The sequence below is a fragment of the Convolutriloba macropyga genome, chromosome 6, assembly GCF_964194025.1.
Source record: "Convolutriloba macropyga chromosome 6, txConMacr16.3, whole genome shotgun sequence".
Classification (NCBI taxonomy): Eukaryota; Metazoa; Xenacoelomorpha; order Acoela; family Convolutidae; genus Convolutriloba; species Convolutriloba macropyga.
In genome coordinates, this window is record NC_134473.1 from 31,519,702 (window position 1) to 31,539,200 (window position 19,499).

At 35.0% G+C, this 19,499-nt stretch overlaps 2 protein-coding genes across 2 annotated transcripts in view; both read right to left on the bottom strand.

Moving 5' to 3' along the window:
* The window catches only part of LOC142341290 (uncharacterized), a 194,513-nt gene extending 179,406 nt beyond the window's left edge, over positions 1 to 15,107 (bottom strand). Inside the window, exon 1 of the mRNA XM_075392209.1 lies at positions 14,747 to 15,107. Within this exon, the coding sequence (XP_075248324.1) occupies positions 14,747 to 14,847 (101 nt within the window). The 5' untranslated portion in view covers positions 14,848 to 15,107. The remainder of the gene's footprint in view (positions 1 to 14,746) is intronic.
* The window catches only part of LOC142340927 (ubiquitin-conjugating enzyme E2 K-like), a 295,142-nt gene that overhangs the window by 245,132 nt on the left and 30,511 nt on the right, over positions 1 to 19,499 (bottom strand). The window lies entirely within an intron of this gene.

Genomic DNA, 19,499 nt, shown 5'->3' on the forward strand with positions numbered 1-19,499 from the left:
AGAGAGAGAGAGAGAGAGAGAGAGAGGGAGAGAAAGAGAGAGAGAGAGAGAGAGAGAGAGAGAGAGAAAGAGAGAGTGAGAAAGAGAAAGATAGAGAAAGAGAGATTGTGGGAGAGAGAGAAAGAGAGAGAGAAAGAAAGAAAGAAAGAGAGAGAGAGAGAGAGAGAGAGAGAGAGAGAGAGAGATCTATTTTTATCGTCGCTTGGAAAGCATAAATGGAGAAGAACAATTTTGATATCAGAAAAAAAATCTACTGTAGAATATCACAATTCAGCGAAGTATATAAAACTGCGGGCTAAAAAAAGACATGCACCGAGGTAGCTTCACCTATTTCAGATAGTGCCCAGAAAGATACAATATAGATGATAAACTTATCGATACTGTTTAAATTTGGAGACTTTCAAATTCTTATTAAAAAAAATTGATAAAATGTGTTTCCACGCTTTCAGTCAAAAATAAATGCTAATAAACCACAAGTTACTACTGTTAACCCAACTATATGGCATATAAAGCTTGCATAACAGAAGATCAAGACTTCTTCAACTGATAAAAAGAAAAAAGACACAATTCTGAAAAAAAAATTAAAGGAAAACTGTTTAAAAATGTCTTTAATATTTAGGGGAAACTTCTTTTGACAGAAAAACACCTCCAAAGGCACTGCAACATTTTTTGTGAAGATTATCATTATTTTAGAAAAAACGCCAACAGAATAACAGGAGTCTGAAGAAACAAACGCAAGACACTTTTCTAATATTATCCTATTTCCAAGACAAAAAGATTCTGGTAAGAGTCCATGAATTTTCAGAATGTTGAACAAAATTGCCGCCACTTGACCTATCGAATTTTGTCGCAATTTAGATTTGTACAAAGGCGCTTTAGTAACGTAAGTTGTGCACCTATTGTTAATATATTGTGTCATGCAGGGTAAAAAATATATACTTTAGGTTACCTTCTGCATGGAAACCGTTTTTTTGATTTTAGAATAAATTTCAGCTACTCATATAAATGAAACTGAAAAATGTTAGAACTTGATTAGCACTGAATAGATCTACGCTTTGATCAAAGCGTTTCTCAAAGAAATTTAACATTTGTAACAGATTAATTGGAGCTAAGGAAGTAAAACTGGAGCATCCGTTAATTGAACTGTTTTTTTATAATTAGGTCAAGTTTAAAACCGTTCAACGGAGCTGCAGCATTATCTAAGTATATTTGTCGAGATATTCGCAATCAACCAAGTCAGCAAAGATTTTGGTCATAACAAAAAATATGAACAATCGTTTGGTCTTCACGTAAACCACTTGTATATATGTATATATCACAAATTGATTTGGTCCCAGTATGGAGCCTTGGCTAGCGACACAAGTTATATTCAAGGAGGTTGAAGTCACGCCAGCTATGTTAACTCCTTGGGATCTATCAGATAAATAACTTGCAAACAATATCAAGCATTCAATGACGTATACCGTAGTTTTGTAGCCTGTAAAGCAAGATTTGATGATCTAGTTATTCAGGCGCTTTCCTAAGATCAAAAAATGATTAAATTTTCAGATTTGCTTGCCCTTATTCGTTGGGTTAATTTTGGCACTAAATTTTTAGCAGAGTGCTCTTGGCGGGAACCGAACTGCCAGGAAAGAAGAAGATTGAGAAACCGGTCTAAAATTGTGCTCTTCGAGTCATCCCCGATATTTTTATGATAGAATAAGTTTCGCTTTTTTGATTTCAGATGGAAAAACTTTTTCGCGGAAGGATTGATTGAAAAAAATCGTTAGGTACTTAGTAAAAAACAGATCAAGTAGTCTTCTTTACGATAATTTTATTCTCATTTTCACCGCATGAGAACTTACTCTGAAAGGATTTATTCCGTTTCGGAATTTCGAGGCTTTTTCAATGAGATATTAGCTTCAGCTGAAAGTGTGATTGCCTCAGAAAGAATACTGCGTTGAACATTTTTGCTAAAAATAGCAAAAGACTAATTAAACTTCTCAGCGACATGGAAATTTGGGTAGTACCAAACATGCACGTAGAAATTTCAGGGACAGCATTTTTATATAACGTTTTTCCTAACAGCTCATTAAAGTGTTCAAAGGTTTGTCGTGATTCTAAAAAATTTTTTGCCGTTTTAATACTCATTGCCAGACAAAGTCTAATTCAAAAGGATTTTTTGTGCAACGAAACATTTCACTTATTTGCTTTCCGTTTCGTTTGGATAAGATTCAATTGCGTGCATAAGTTTAGAGTTTGATGTAAAATCAGGTAGGTGTGGATTTTAGTTTTTTTTTTGGTTGATACGTTTGAGTGGAACGTACTTTTCAGTATCCAATAAAAAATTCTCATTGAGTTTATTGATAGATGCATTTTTACAACCATTGTATGTTGACATAAAATTTGTTATCTAAACAAAACAGGAATTTTTCAACAGTGCTGCAATTACAAAGAAATGATGTGTTTCTATCTAGTGTGGTTTCAATTTCATTATTGGTTTTCACTGTCGATTCTGGCATAACTTGCAGATGGTCTAAAAAGCTGTCTTTTTAAGGCATGTGAACATCCCTATCTAATGTTTGGAAAATGATATGATCAATGCACATTGCCATAAAACCTGTAGCAGGGGTAGATTTGTTAGGTGATACGAAAAAAAACTAGACTCATTGGCATTATTGTTTAATTTTGGGTAATGTTTTTTTTATGTAATCACAAAGTAGTGTTGGAAGGTTTTTAGAATGCAAGTTGCCAACGTTTCATCTAAACGGTTAACAAAATTTAGCTTGCTGGCGCTTGGTTTCGCGTATGCTACATTTAGATGGTATTCAAAACATCGTTTTTCTATGGTCGCAGAAAGAGACTGCTCAATCATATATTCCAATTCCTTTCGAGTTGTACAGTAAGCTGTGATTTGAATCACATTGCCAGTCCATTTAGAATCCCGATTTTTTGAAATTAAATTTTTTTAACCAGTTATCAGTAGTGATTTTGGATCGTTACACTCGTGTCTTTCATCTTGATGTGTTTAAATCAACTGTCGAAAATAAATCAGTAAAATCCTCAGTTATGAATCCTTGGTTTTCAACGGTAGCGACATTGTTGGTTTTTGCAAGGAACCTATCTGTCTGCAGGCAACTATTTCCTGAAGATTGGCCAGTTGTGATTTAAAAACATTTGATTTCTTTCAAAAAAACTCAATTTCCGTTAAACAGTTGGTGTCAGTTGAACTGGCAAAATTTTAATTGTAGGACCTTGCCTAAAATGGAGAAAAATTTCCCTCTTGTCGATTTGAAGCCTTTAATCCCAATGGCCATCTATAGGTCTTTAGACTACTAGCAGTGTCTTTAACAGTGACTATAAAACTGACATTTTTCATCTCATTTGCGTCATTTTGTTCACAACACCACCCAACTTAACTTTTTAAGCTTTCATTATTAACCAAACGCTCAAACGCGACTACGCGAATGGAAACGTTTTTGCCTTTAGGTAAAAATTCTGAGCTAAAGTTTTATGCAATTTAGGTGAATACCAATAAAACACTTGGAGGAGGTACTTTACAAAAAAGTTGTATAAAACAGTCATAAATTCCAAACAGTCTTCTTCAGATGCAAAAGTGCTGTTTGAAGGGAATGGAAAAATTTTTTCCCTATGTCTTGGTTTTCTCATAATGTACTCTTTGTAAAAATTGCCAATAATTTTTGTTTTCAAAAATTAGCGAGGGAAGCATAAAAAATGTTTAAAACAGCATATCAATAGTTTTAGTGGAGCTATATTAGAAAAACGGGAAAATTTGGGTAGTCGCATAGTTTGAGTGTAACTATATTAGAAAAACGGGAAAATAACCTAGGAAACCTTGGGTAGTCGCATTTAAACTGCATCGTGAAAATGCTCGACTTTGAAAACTCTGGTAACTATTTGAATGTTTTGTAGGCCATTTTCCTAAGCAGATTATTGTTCCAGTCAATAGCTTTGAGAGGAACGTACTGCTGTATTCAATAAAAAAAATTCATGGATATGATAATAGATGACTTGGCACAGCCATTGTATGTTGAAAAAAATTGCAATAAATGTAATTTAAAAAAACAATTACTTTTCAAAAATAGTGCAATTATGAAGAAAGAATGTATCACTAACTATTTTGATTTCAATTTTTTCACTGGCTTTCACTGTCCATTATGGAATAACAAGCAAATTGCCTGAAAAGCTTTCATGGCTAAATATGTGAACTTATCAAATTTTTGGAAATTGAATTGACGTATGTACGTTGCCAAAAAACTTGTACCACAGGTAGGTTTATTGGGCGTTATGACAAAACCATTTGAGTCAATGGCATTATTGTTTTCTTTGGTGAGCAATTTTCATGTATTCAAAAATTAGAGTTTGTAAGTTTTTAGAACTCAATTTGCCAACACTTCATCTAAACACCCAACAAAGTCTAGTTTGTTGGTTCTTGGATTTTTGTATATTATAATTAGACGTTATCCATAACATTGTTTTTCTATGGTCACTGATAGAGACTCAGTCATACATTCGACTTCTTTCCGAAATGTGAAATTAGCTTTGATTTGAATCATAGTACCAGCTCTTTTGAGTCACGAAATTTTGAAGTTTTATTTTGGTAATCAGTTATTAGTAGTGATTTTGGATCGTTATGATCGTGTGTTTCATCATGAGTTGTTTAAATCAACGGCCAGAAATGAATTAGTATAATCCTCATTTATGGATCCTTTTTTTTCAACGGTAGCGACATGGTTGATTTTTGCAAGGAACCTATCTGTCTGTAGGCGACTACTTCCAGAAGAGCGGCCAGTTGTGATGTAAAAACTTTTGAGGAATTTCAAACAAAATTTATTCCGTTAACCAGATAAATTTGTTGAAACTGGCACAATTGTTGTGAAGCCTCATTTAAAGAGATATCTTTTTGATTTGTAGGTTCTTGTCTAAAATGGAGAAGAATTTCCCTCTTTTCGATTTGAAGCTTTGAATACCAATGATCAACTATAGGTCTCGAGACTACTAGTATTGTCTATAACAGTAAGTGCTAGCAGTATTACTATTTTCCTGTACTAGTAATGTTTTTTTTTTCTGAAAAACCATTAAAAACGAATCCATAAACTTAAAGCCAAAATTGAAGCTGTGAAAAAATTGCAGCATTAAATGTTGAAGTCACAGAAGTTAACAGTGAAAACATTTTTGTTCTCATATGGGACAATATTTTGGGACACTACTCACCTTTTTTAGCATTCATTTTTAACCGTAACCGGACAGCTGAAATGGAAGTTAGGCTCCGAAGCCACTAGGAGAATGGAATTGTTGTTGCCGTAAGGTTCTGAACTAAATTTCCACAGGGCTACAAGACCCTAGTTCAGAATTTTTGCCTGATGACTACGAAAGTTCCATTCAGCTAATTGATGTTTTGCCTAAAATCTGGTGCGCCTCACAACAAAAGAAAAACTGAACTCACTCTTACTTTTTTCTGTTTGCTTAGTGTTTTATTGGCGTGCCGTCGTATAATGACAAATTACTGCTGACATTTATGTTAGATTTAGGTCCGGCAACCAAATATTGAAGTTGTCCGAAAAGTTGTCAACAGTTATTCTAGTTCCAAAGGTTACAAGTAAAAGCACAGCGAGACATTCAAGCATTGCTGTGCGAATGCCAACAAAACATTTACAGGAAGCACTTTAATTAGAAAGATGTATAAAGTTGTCATATAATTGAATCAGTCATATTCAGATGCAAAAGAGCTGTTTGAAGTGCAAGCCAAATGTACTTTTTTCCAATGTTTTGCTTATCTCATACTGTATTCTTTGCCATAAAAGCCAATAATTTTTACTTTCACAAACTAGAAAGGGAAGAATAAAGAATGTATAAAAACCGCGTATCAATAGTTTTAGTGTAACTATTTCAGAAAAACCGGTTGAAAAAAAACCGAAAGAAAAATGGGGAAACGCATTAAAACAGTAAATGTAACTTCGATTCTTAATATTACCAAATGGATATTGGTGTACGTCTAGCAAGTATCTTGATTGCTATTCGTTTAACTTCCACAGGGCTACAGGACTCTAGTTCCGAATTTGTGCCTGATGACTACAAAAATTCCATTCGACTAATCACTTTTTTTGCCTAAAATCCGGTGCGCCCCACAACAAAACTCTAACTGAAATTGCTCTTACTTTATTCTGTCTGCTTAGTGTTTTACAGGCGTGCCGTTGTATACTGAAAAATTACTACTGACATCTATGTTGGATTTAGATCAGGCAATAAAATATTAGAGATGTAAGAAATGTTGTCAACACTTATTCTAGTTCCAAAGGTTACAAAAAAAGCACAGCAAAACATTCAAACATTGCAGTGCAACTACCAACAAAAAACTTGCAGGAAGCAATTAAAATAGAAATATGTATAAAGTTGTCATATAACCCAAGCAGACATACTCAGATGCAATAGAGCTGATTGAAATGCAAGCAAAATGTACCTTTATTCCAATGTTTTGCTTATCTGAAACCGTACTCTTTGTCATAAGAGCCAATAATTTTTACTTTCACAAACCAGAAACGGAGGAATAAAGAACGCAAAAAAAACGCGTATCAATAGTTTTAGTGTAACTAAAGCAGAAAAACTGGTTGAAGAAACCCCGCAGAAAAATTGGGGAAAAGGATTTAAGCGGCAAGTGCCACGTCACTTCATAATATAACCAAATGGATATTGGTGTACCTCTAGATAGTATCGTGATTGCTATTCGTTTAATTTTCACAGGTCTGCAAGACTCCAGTTCAGAATTTTTGCCTGATGATTACGAAAATTCTATTCGGCTAATCGAATTTTTGCCAAAAAATCCGGTGCGCCCCAAAACAAAACTCCAACTAATTTAACTCTCATTTTCTTCTGTCTGCTTGGTGTTTTATAGGCGTGCCGTTGTATACTGACGAATTACTACTAACATCTATGTTGGATTTAGATCCGGCAATAAAATATTAGAGTTGTAAGAAATGTTGTCAACACTTATTCTAGTTCCAAATGTTACAAGTAAAAGCACAGCAAAACATTCAAACATTGCAGTGCAACTACCAACAAAAAACTTGCAGGAAGCAATTAAAATAGAAATATGTATAAAGTTGTCATATAACCCAAGCAGACATACTCAGATGCAATAGAGCTGTTTGAAATGCAAGCAAAATGTACCTTTATTCCAATGTTTTGCTTATCTGATACCGTACTCTTTGTAATAAGAGCCAATAATTTTTACTTTCACAAACTAGAAACGGAGGAATAAAGAATGCAAAAAAAAACGCGTATCAATAATTTTAGTGTAACTAAAGCAGAAAAACTGGTTGAAGAAACCCTGCAGAAAAATTGGGGAAAAGGATTTAAACGGCAAGTGCCACGTCACTTCATAATATAACCAAATGGATATTGGTGTACCTCTAGATAGTATCCTGATTGCTATTCGTTTAATTTTCACAGGTCTGCAAGACTCCAGTTCATTATTTTTGCCTGATGATTACAAAAATTCTATTCGGCTAATCGAATTTTTGCCAAAAAATCCGGTGCGCCCCAAAACAGAACTCTAACTAATTTAACTCTTATTTTCTTCTGTCTGCTTAGTGTTTTATAGGCGTGCCGTTGTATACTGACAAATTACTACTGACATCTATGTTGGATTTAGATCCAGCAATAAAATATTAGAGTTGTAAGAAATGTTGTCAACACTTATTCTAGTTCCAAAGGTTACAAGTAAAAGCACAGCAAAACATTCAAACATTGCAGTGCAACTACCACCAAAAAGTTGCAGGAAGCAATTAAAATAGAAATATGTATAAAGTTGTCATATAACCAAAGCAGACATACTCAGATGCAATAGAGCTGTTTGAAATGCAAGCAAAATGTACCTTTATTCCAATGTTTTGCTTATCTGATACTGTGCTCTTTGTCATAAGAGCCAATAATTTTTAATTTCACAAACTAGAAACGGAGGAATAAAGAATGCAAAAAAACGCGTATCAATAGTTTTAGTGTAACTAAAGCAGAAAAACTGGTTGAAGAAACCCGCAGAAAAATTGGGGAAAAGGATTTAAACGGCAGGTGCCACGTCACTTCATAATATAACCAAATGGATATTGGTGTACCTCTAGATAGTATCCTGATTGCTATTCGGTTAATTTTCACAGGTCTGCAAGACTCCAGTTCAGAGTTTTTGCCTGATGATTACGAAAATTCTATTCGGCTAATCGAATTTTTGCCAAAAAATCCGGTGCGCCCCAAAACAAAACTCTAACTAATTTAACTCTTATTTTCTTCTGTTTGCTTAGTGTTTTATAGGCGTGCCGTCGTATACTGACAAATTGGTACTGAAATCTATGTTGGATTTAGATCCGGCAAAAAATATTAAAGTTGTAAGAAATGTTGTCAACACTTATTCTAGTTCCAAAGGTTACAAGTAAAAGCACAGCAAAATTTTCAAACATTGCAGTGCAACTGCCAACAAAAAACTTGCAAGAAGCAATTAAAATAGAAATATGTATAAAGTTGTCTTATAACCCAAGCAGTCATACTCAGATGCAATAGAGCTGTTTGAAATGCAAGCAAAATGTACCTTTCTTCCAATGTTTTGCTTATCTGATACTGTACTCTTTGTCATAAGAGCCAATAATTTTTACTTTCACAAACTAGCAAGGGAGGAATAAAGTTTGCAAAAAAACCGCGTATCAATTGTTTTAGTGTAACTATATCAGAAAAACTGGTTGAAGAAACCCGCAGAAAAATGGGGGAAACGCATTTAAACGGCAAGTGCCACGTCAGTTCATAATATTACCAAATGGATATTGGTGTACCTCTAGATAGTATCCTGATTGCTATTAGTTTAATTTTCACAGGGCTGCAGGACTCCAGTTCAGAATTTTTGCCTGATGATTACGAAAATTCCATTCGGCTGATCTATTTTTTGCCAAAAAATCCGATGCGCCCCAAAACAAAGTTTTAACTAATTTTACTCTTCATTTCTTCTGTTTGTTTATTGTTTTATAGGCGTGCCGTCGTATGATGATAAACTATTGCTGACATTTTATTGGATTTATATCCGACATCAAAGTATTGAATTTGTCCGAAAATTATTCATCATTTATTCTAGTACGCATGGTTGCAAGTAAAAACCCAAAAAAACTTTCAAGCATTGCTCTGCGAATGCAAGCAAAACATTTACAGGAAGCAATTCAAACAGAAGGATGAACAAAGCTGTCATATAACCCAAGCATGCAATAGAGCTGGGTGAAGTGAAAGCAAAATGTTCCTTTTTCCAATGTTTTGCTTATCTCAAACTTTACTCTCTGTCATAATAGCCAATAACTTTTACTCTCGCAAACTAGCAAGGGATGAATAAAGAATGTATAAAAACGCGTATCAATAGTTTGATATAACTATATCAGAAAAACTGGTTGAAGAAACCCGCAGAAAAATTGGGGAAACGCATTTAAACTGCAAATGTCACGTCACTTAGTGTAATTACCAAATGGATACTGGTGTACCTCTAGCTAGTATCTTGATTGCTTTTCGTTTAAATTCCAGAGGGTTACAAGAATCTAGTTCAGAATTTTTGCCCGAAGACTACGAAAATTCCATTCAGCTAATCAATTTTTTGTCTAAAATCGGCAGCGCCCCACAGAAAAACTCTAACTGAATTTAATCTTACTTTTTTCTGTTTGCTTAGTGTTTTATAGACAGTTTTTTCTAGCGTGCCGTCGTATTCTGACAAGGTACTGCTGACATTTATGTTGGATTTAGGTCCGGCAACAAAATATTAAATTTTTCCGAAAAGTTGTCTACAATTATTCTAGTGAAAAAGGTTAAAAGTAAAAGCACAGCAAAACATTCAACCATTAATGTGCGAATGCCAACAAAAATTTTACAGGAAGCAATATAAATAGAAAGATGTATAAGTTTGTCATATAACCCAAGCAGTCTAATTCAAATGCAATAGAGCTGTTTGAAGTGCAAGCAAAATGCAACTTTTTATCCAATGTTTTGCTTTTCTCATACTGTACTCTTTTTCATAAGGGTCAACAGTTTCCAGTTTCACAATCTAGCAAGGGAAGAAAAAAGAATTTAGAAAACCGCGTATCAATAGACTTAGCGTAACTATATCACAAAAACCAGTTGAAGAAAACCGCAGAAAAATTGGGGAAACTCGTTTGAACTGCAAATGTCACTTCAATTCTTAACATTTCCAAATGGATGTTGGTGTACCTTTAGCACGTATCTTGATTGCTATTAGCTTAATTTCTACAGGGCTACAAGACTTTAGTTCAGAATTTTTGCCCGAAGACTACGAAAATTCCATTCAGCTAACCAATTTTTTGCCTAAAATCGGGTGCGCCTCACAACAAAGCTCTAACTGATTTTACTTCCGAAAAGTTGTCAACACTTATTCTAGTTCGCTTTGTTACAAGAACAAGCACAGCAAAAAAAAATTCAAGCATGAAGAAAAAAGTTTATAAAAACTGGTCTCAAAAATTGAATTATACATGAATAATATCAGCCAAGAAGTTTTCGATGAGAATTGCGGTCTGCCTCATTCTAGCTCAAAATTATTGCCCCTATTTTTGTTTTGACATAAAGGCGAAAAGAACCAGTTTTTCTGAGCGAAACAAGTTTCAGAGCGAGAAAAGAAATAGAGACGGCAGTGTTTATCAGAGCCTAACAAGGCGTTTCAAGTGCTACATGGAACATGTTTCTCCATTTCTGTATTTAATTTTAAGATTTTTTCAGTATTTTCTCATCAGTTTTGTAATCGAATCTCACTAAATTGGCGTCAGTTTTGCTATAGCTCCGAATTTAATATCAAACATTTTTTCGCCCTTGTTCTATTTAGTTTCTTTTGTCTTTTTTTCATAATTAGTTTATGTTTTGCAATAAGTTCCCTGCATTTTATCAATGGTGTCTCAAAAAAGCGAGAAATCGTCTTATTTTTAGTTCAATTGCTGTGAGCTCAAAACGTTCTGTTTACTGTTTTCTTGACTCCTAAATGCCAGTTTTTTTTTAAAAAATCATTTTTTTTCTGATAATGTTATCTGTCTTTTATTTTCACAAAATTTTTGGGTCGCAGAGCTGATTTCGGAGCTCCACCCCTTAGGACTAGTTTCATAAGTTGTTTGTAGACAAATTCTAGCTTTGCTTTTTTAAGTATATCATCTCTTGAGCACCCGGACCTATAGCCAAGTCAGTTTCAATAATGGGCAAGTCTAAATCCAAGTCTTAACTCATTACTGATTCAGAACTATGGTCAAATCACTTTTTACACTTGGCAGTCTAAACCCAAATCTGGGCTGAGACTTGGCAAGTCTAATGCATATCTGATTTAAGACTCGGCAATTCTAAATCCAAGTCTGATTTAAGACTTGGCAATTCTAAATCCAAGTCTGATTCAAGACTTGGCAATTCTAAATCCAAATCTGATTCAAGACTTGACAATTCTAAATCAAAGTCTGATTTAAGACCAAACAATTCTAAATCCAAGCTTTGCCAAGTCGTAATTTGATCTGGAAATGCCAAAAACAGCCAAAAAGACGTCAAAATTAGCCGAAAAAGACGTCAAAAATAGACCAGGAAACGTCAAAAATAGCCGAAAAAAAAACGTCAAAAACATCCGAAAAAAACGCAAAAAAAGCCGGAGAAATGCCAAAAATAGCCGAAAAAAATTGTCTAAATTAGCCAAAAAAAACGTCTAAAATAGCCGGGGAAACGTAAAAAAACAGCCGAAAGAAACGTCAAAAAAGCCGAAAAAAAAGTCAAAAATAGACGGGAAACGTCAAAAATAGCCAAAAAAACCTCTATATTAGCCGAAAGAAATTTCTAATATAGCCGGGGAAACGTCAAAAATAGCGGGAGAAAAAACAAATATAGCCGAAAAAACGTCAAAAATAGCCAGGAAAACGTCAAAAATAGCCGAAAAAACGTTAAAAAAAGCCGAATTAAAACGTCTAAAATAGCCGGGGAACGTCAAAAATAGCGGCAAAAAACGTCATAAGTATCTGAAAAAAAACGTTAAAAATATCCAGGGAAACGTCAAGGTTAGCCGAAAAAAAACGTCGGAAGAAGCCGGGAAACGTCAAAAAATCAGCGACATCTTCGAGCGCACTTCAGGCGCACATTTGCTTCGAAAGCAGTTGATTCTGATCGAAAGATAAATTGGTCTGCGGTGGTCTTACGAGCTGTTACTTTGGTCTGGGACGGTCTGATCAGTGGTCACTTCTGGATAGACCTCAGCCTGGGATACCCCAATCTTGCGATGGGTAGAATAATGAAGAACCAAAAGTTCACAGTATGAGCTATGAAAGGCCCAAGAACGAAGAAACATATTTAAAATGGAGACATAGTTTTGTCGGAAAAGGGTTACACAAATGAAAAGCAAAAAAAGCAAAAAATAAACAAAAAGCAAAAAAAAGCTTTGGGGGCAAAGGAAACAGTTTGATATGTTTGATTGCTCCGACCCCACTCAGGGGGAGGAACTATATACTCAACTGTGTTTTTTCGTTCAGACAATTTTGGTTGGTCGATATATCCATCGTAAAGAGTTGAGACTGGTATCATTAGAAAGCTCATTCAACGTAGAATAAAGAATTAAAAAGGTTTTTTTCTGTTTTCTTTTCTTACAGGGAGCTATCGGGGCTTAAACTTTTGAGATAGTAGAGTGAATTCCGCTGATTATTTTCACAATTTCCGGAAATTTTGATAAAAATTTGTCAATTAATTCAAAATTTGATAAAATTTTAACAATGTTGTTGGTGATTTTAAATTTAAAGACACAAAAGCCGACTACTTTTATTTAAACTTATTGTCAAAAAATCAGCCTTTTTTAGATTTTAAAATTCAGCCTATTTCATCAAAAACAGCACGAAATAGTCTCCTTTACTCCACTTTGATCAAATTTGCCGGAAATAAACCGCCCAAAACCACCAAATCAAAGCTCAGTAGTGATATGACCAATTGGGATCCTAAATTAACGTCTCTAGTTTTTTACTTGAAAGCTTATGGTCGTTTGTACATATAAAAGTATTTGATTTTTTCAATTAAATAATGCTTTAATGAGTTTCGTTAATTTTTCCTAATTTTGTCATCTTGTAGCTCTGTGTCAGCGAAGAAAGAACGCTTCATTTTTCGACTGATTTAAAATTGAATCTCTACTGCGGTTTCACGCCTTAATTTATGGTTTTCTGGCTTTGACAACACTAGGTTTCACATTTTATTAATTTTAGGTATTTGCCCAATTTTTAAGTTTTCTGTTTATGTCACTTTATCACGTTATTGACAGTTTTTATATCACTTTATTGGGCAAATTGATAAGACGCATTTGATAACATTAAAATCCTCAAAGATATAGTTTTCTGTTTTAACGGCTTCGACACTACTTTCTCGAAAAATTTAAATGAATTTTTTAAAATTTTTTTATCTGTGGTTTTTACATTGTCTTTTTAGTCGTATGAAAATTCCTGTACAATGAGCGAGTTTCTAGATTAGCTGTTGGCAATTACTAGATAGCTGATGGCTTTCATGACTTTGCAAACAATTATTTTCCAAATAAGGAAAAACACTTTTAACTTTTTATTTTGTTCCCTTTATTGTCTGTCTGTTACCCAGTCTCGCTAATTACAGGCCAATAATGACAATGTTGTTGTCAAGGAAAGATGTGGAAAGGGATTGGTGTCACAAAATCTAATGTTTTTTGAAAGAATTTGTTATGAGTTTACTGGCTTCAACATCGGTTTTTCACATAAAATTAAATTAATTTTGACTTTTGTCATATTTGCCGGTTTTTTTGTAGACGTAAGACATATTTTGGACAGTTGCAGGTCTCAATGGCTTCCTTTGGAAGAAATAACGAATCTAACATTTATTTTGTTTTTCAAATTAATGGCTTTCATGACTTTGGAAATAATTATTTTTCGAATAAAAAAAACAAATGTATCTTAATTTTGCTTTTTTTTCTTCTTGTCTACTTGTTACCTGGTTTCATTAATGAGAGGTCAAATAATATTTTATCAGTCATAGATGCAAATAAACATATTTTGCAAAGCGTTTACTTCCAAAGCGTTTTCTGGCAAGTTTTAATTGATTTTTTGTTTGATGTCTATTTGTTGTTCTTTTTGTAACCGCATAAAAAATTGAATTTCTATAGCTGTTAATTTCCTTCTAGAGAAGCGTTGGTAATCGTAAGCGAATTTTTCGTTTTATTGTCTAATTGTTACCAAGCCTTATTATGGACTGATCCCATATCTTTTCTGAGGAATTAAAAGGTTTTTTGTTTAGTTTCAGTTTTATTTGACGCTATTTTGACTTTCTTATTAAGTTTTGTTTTTTAAAACGCACATACTGTCTCTGATGTATTTAATATTTGTGGTTGTTGTTTGATTTTGCTGTTCGTCTTGACCCGCTTTCTTAATATTGGCATATTTCATCAATCTAATGCATCATTTGTTACTCCAATGGGTTAGTTGCTTTGGAAGCTATCTTTTGGTTTATACACCATTTTTTGAAAACATTTGAATTTTTGGGTTTTTCTATCTGTTCCTCATTTGGTAGACAATTATGCCAAAATTGTGGATGAGCGGGGTTGGAACTTTATGTGAGATCGCACATTACCGAGCCTCCTTGTTTTGATTTGTATTCATTCTCATTTCTCACATGAGTAACGTGTGGAGAACAAAGAGTTAAAATCAAAACAGATGGCAGTCAGTTTTTGAGTTTGTGTTTCGTCAATATACGACTTTACCTGATTTCCCTCTGTTTTTCCACAGAAGCAGGGAGAAAAGTTGTCGAAATGGCTCTCACCAGTGTGATTTCCAGCCAGAGCGTCGTCCAGTTAAATCTCATAGTCTGACTAACTTCTAGGTTTGAGTTAATTAAAGATGTTCGCAATTTAAGAAAAATTAAAATTGCGCATTTTTGCAGTTTTAATTTCAAATATTTTACAATTCCGAACTTTAGTCAATTCTAATGAGCAAATCGCAAATAATAGTGTATGTGCGCCAATAGTGTAAGTTAATTAGATATGTTACTTTTTGTTTCAAAATGTTCTCATACCTCTGAGGGGAGAATCAAACAACGAGCATTGACCGACTGCCGCACCTGCATGTTTGATTGTATGGCCCTTAAAATGAACGCTTTCAAATCAATGCTCGCTTAATTGTTAAATTTTTCAGCAAATATAAACAGAAAAATAAACATCAAAACCGACATGGAAGCCAAATGCGCAATTGTTCTTATGTGAAAGAAAGAAGTTGAGATAAGTTCAACCTTGTCTATTTATTGGGATCGAAAATTAAACAAAATAGTATGTTTGTTTATGTAGCACTGAACTTCAGCAATTTTACAGGTTATTGCAATTGATAGTGATTAAAAATTCCCCACCCCCACTCAGGTGCTGTACCGAAACAACCTTAAATAAAAAAAATGACAGATAAAAATAGCAGATATTTTGTAAAAGGTTAAATTTAATTATAACCCTGGTTCTTAAAAAGTTCTTGTAAGTTTACAGTGACTATTTTTTGAAATCTGATATCTAAACTTTAGCTCTTTGAGCTACCATACAAACTTCCAAAGTCTATGACCTCATTCCGATGGAATAAATTAAAAAAACATAAATGGGTCGGAAAAATGTTCTCCCACTAATTTTGGAAGAAAATTGGGAGGACTTTACGCTATCCCATTTTTTCCTCATTGAGACAGTTTGTGAACTTTTTGAGGGCCCCAGTTAGATATACATGTGTTAGCATGCTAAATTTCTTCTCGTCTTGAAATGCTTGACAAATAAAAAAGTTAGAATTACAATCAAACTATAGTCTTGAACTTAGTTAGAGTTTTAAGTAAGAAAGTTTAACTTACCACATTATTAAGACAAGAGTTAATCGATTCTAGTCAAAAAACTTATAAAAATGAGTCGTCAAAAAATATTGCTTAGAATCAATATTCGGTTCAAACTGGTATATCTAAATAACGGTTATTCAAGCGAGATTATTTGTAAAATCATCCCAGCATGTATTGAATGATTATGGTACCATAGAAAAGGCAAAAGAATTTTTAGAAATGTGTAAATGCAAACTATCTGTGGTACTCCCTGCGACTGACATCTAGGAAATTTGCAGAAGCAAACCATATTTGTTATGCCTTGCACCCCCACTATAAATCATGAATAATCTTCTGCAATGATCAGACTGGTGTCTTGACCTTCTCGCACTGCTAATGAGTATATATACAGCTGATTTTGGATTCTTTTTTTATCGCTGATCTTATAATAAGCTCTTCTGTGAGACTCTCCTGTGACCTACACAGTAAAGGCACAAGTCTATCCAATCTGCGGCACAAGTTTTTTGGCGATGATACAGACCAAAGGACTCTACAAATCCCTACTTGGGACAGAGGAGCAACCCAATGAGCCTGCACCACTAGCCGATGGAGAAAGCAATGGTGGTAAGAAGAATCCGTAGCTGCTAAATGATGCATACGAGAAGGAAGTTGCAGACATCAAGAGAAACGAAACAATGTTTGGCACCGTCTAGAAGTTGAGATAAGTTCAACCTTGTCTATTTATTGGGATCGAAAATTAAACAAAATAGTATGTTTGTTTATGAAGCACTGAACTTCAGCAATTTTACAGGTTATTGCAATTGATAGTGATTAAAAATTCCCCACCCCCACTCAGGTGCTGTACCGAAACAACCTTAAATAAAAAAAATGACAGATAAAAATAGCAGATATTTTGTAAAAGGTTAAATTTAATTATAACCCTGGTTCTTAAAAAGTTCTTGTAAGTTTACAGTGACTATTTTTTGAAATCTGATATCTAAACTTTAGCTCTTTGAGCTACCATACAAACTTCCAAAGTCTATGACCTCATTCCGATGGAATAAATTAAAAAAACATAAATGGGTCGGAAAAATGTTCTCCCACTAATTTTGGAAGAAAATTGGGAGGACTTTACGCTATCCCATTTTTTCCTCATTGAGACAGTTTGTGAACTTTTTGAGGGCCCCAGTTAGATATACATGTGTTAGCATGCTAAATTTCTTCTCGTCTTGAAATGCTTGACAAATAAAAATTAGAATTACAATCAAACTATAGTCTTGAACTTAGTTAGAGTTTTAAGTAAGAAAGTTTAACTTACCACATTATTAAGACAAGAGTTAATCGATTCTAGTCAAAAAACTTAAAAAAAATGAGTCGTCAAAAAATATTGCTTAGAATCAATATTCGGTTCAAACTGGTATATCTAAATAACGGTTATTGAAGCGAGATTATTTGTAAAATCATCCCAGCATGTATTGAATGATTATGGTACCATAGAAAAGGCAAAAGAATTTTTAGAAATGTGTAAATGCAAACTATCTGTGGTACTCCCTGCGACTGACATCTAGGAAATTTGCAGAAGCAAACCATATTTGTTATGCCTTGCACCCCCACTATAAATCATGAATAATCTTCTGCAATGATCAGACTGGTGTCTTGACCTTCTCGCACTGCTAATGAGTATATATACAGCTGATTTTGGATTCTTTTTTTATCGCTGATCTTATAATAAGCTCTTCTGTGAGACTCTCCTGTGACCTACACAGTAAAGGCACAAGTCTATCCAATCTGCGGCACAAGTTTTTTGGCGATGATACAGACCAAAGGACTCTACAAATCCCTACTTGGGACAGAGGAGCAACCCAATGAGCCTGCACCACTAGCCGATGGAGAAAGCAATGGTGGTAAGAAGAATCCGTAGCTGCTAAATGATGCATACGAGAAGGAAGTTGCAGACATCAAGAGAAACGAAACAATGTTTGGCACCGTCTAGCACTGGCTATAAACGCAACAACTCTTATGCTGATGAGACAGGACTGCGAGGGAAATGACGGAGATGGAGATGGAGCAAAAACTTGAAAGCTTTTTCTGACTTTGATGGTACAGCTTGCTCGAGTGCAGCTCGATGACTCTGAGAATTTGGACAGAGTACAGGAGTTGCTCCCAAGGCAACAAGAAGGAGGGCAAGCAATCTCTGAGACCCTCTTCAACGCCTTTGTCCTCGATGATCTGCCAATGAGGTTTGAAAGTTTGACAATATCGGAAACCTTCAACCCAGCAACGAACTTCAAAGAGTTGAGGAAAAGGCTTTCGGGGTTCCATGAGAACACAAAACACAGACAATAGGGACAAACTTCTTCAGTGGCACTGGTAGTAAAGCGTGACTTCAGTAAGCGGCCCAGGGGGGAAACTGCTTAGTCTTGGAGCCCCTGGACACTTTGCCAAGGACTACAAGGGAGGAGACGGCACAAGGCAGAAGGTGTGTGTCGAGATGGGTCAACTAGACAGGGCATGCGAGAGAAAAAAAAGCAAAAAAACATAAGTCAGTGGCAATGTTTTCAACATTGGCTACACCAGACGAGGAAAATTGGGCAACTCTTACCCACTCGAAGACAGCATGCATGCTATTGGACAGTTGTTGTATAGAGCACTTATTGAGAAGCATCGTTCCTGGACTTTGTGCCCATTCAATCTGTGATCAGAAATCGAAATGTAGAGGTTTCATGGTGCTGGGCAGAGGGTGAGTAAAGACCAGCATACCCTCAAAAAAAGGGGAACGCACGAGTGGGGACATAGCTTCACTTTTGAGAAAGGAAATAGCTGCATAAAACTCTTGAAGGGAACTCGGGTAAAACTAACACAAGAAAATAATTTTGTTTACTTACCATGAAGCGTTCTAAATACAAGATGAGTTCCAGCAGTGTAAAAATTCACAGTGCAAGGAGATGATAAAGATAATGGGGCCATTTGAATCAAGCAGATGTGTTCGGAAATCCTGCAGAAGTATTGAGGAACTCGCTGATGTATGCGATGTGTGCGCATTGGCCATGATCACAAAGATTCCAGTATAACGAGAGCAAAGAGCCGAGCAGAACAAAAGCTGGAGATTGTGTTCACATGCCTGATATGACCTTTCTGAGTAGAGTCACTGTCAATGTTTCTGTTCTGCATTGTGTTTGCAGACCAGTATGCGAAGTTTGTGTTTGTTGACTTGCTTAAGACAAAGAAAGAAGAAATGTCCAGCCTGAGGAAATTTGTTCTCAGTGTGAGGGCGCACAAGAAGTTGAGGCAAGACAAGGTCAAGGAGTTTTTCTCAGAGCAATTCAAGATATACTGCTTAGATGCAGGCATTCTACAGGAGGGGGCCACACCAGAGACGCCACAACAGAATGGGTTAGCTGAGAGTAGCAACTCTACACTGCTGGAGATGGCAAGATGCTTGCTCATTGACTCAGGACTTTCCTATGTGATGCAGGAAGGAGCAGCGATTCTTTACGCAACAAACATCAAAAACTTATTTTTGTGACGAGGAGACAAAAGCACCCAGCAGAGCTAATGAGAGTTATAAAAACTTTTAATTAGTAAAATATCTAATTTTAGTTGCACAGCCTTCATGATGAAGAGGTACAGAGCTATCAGCAAACTTGAGCCCAAAGCACTGGAATGAAAAATTGTAGACT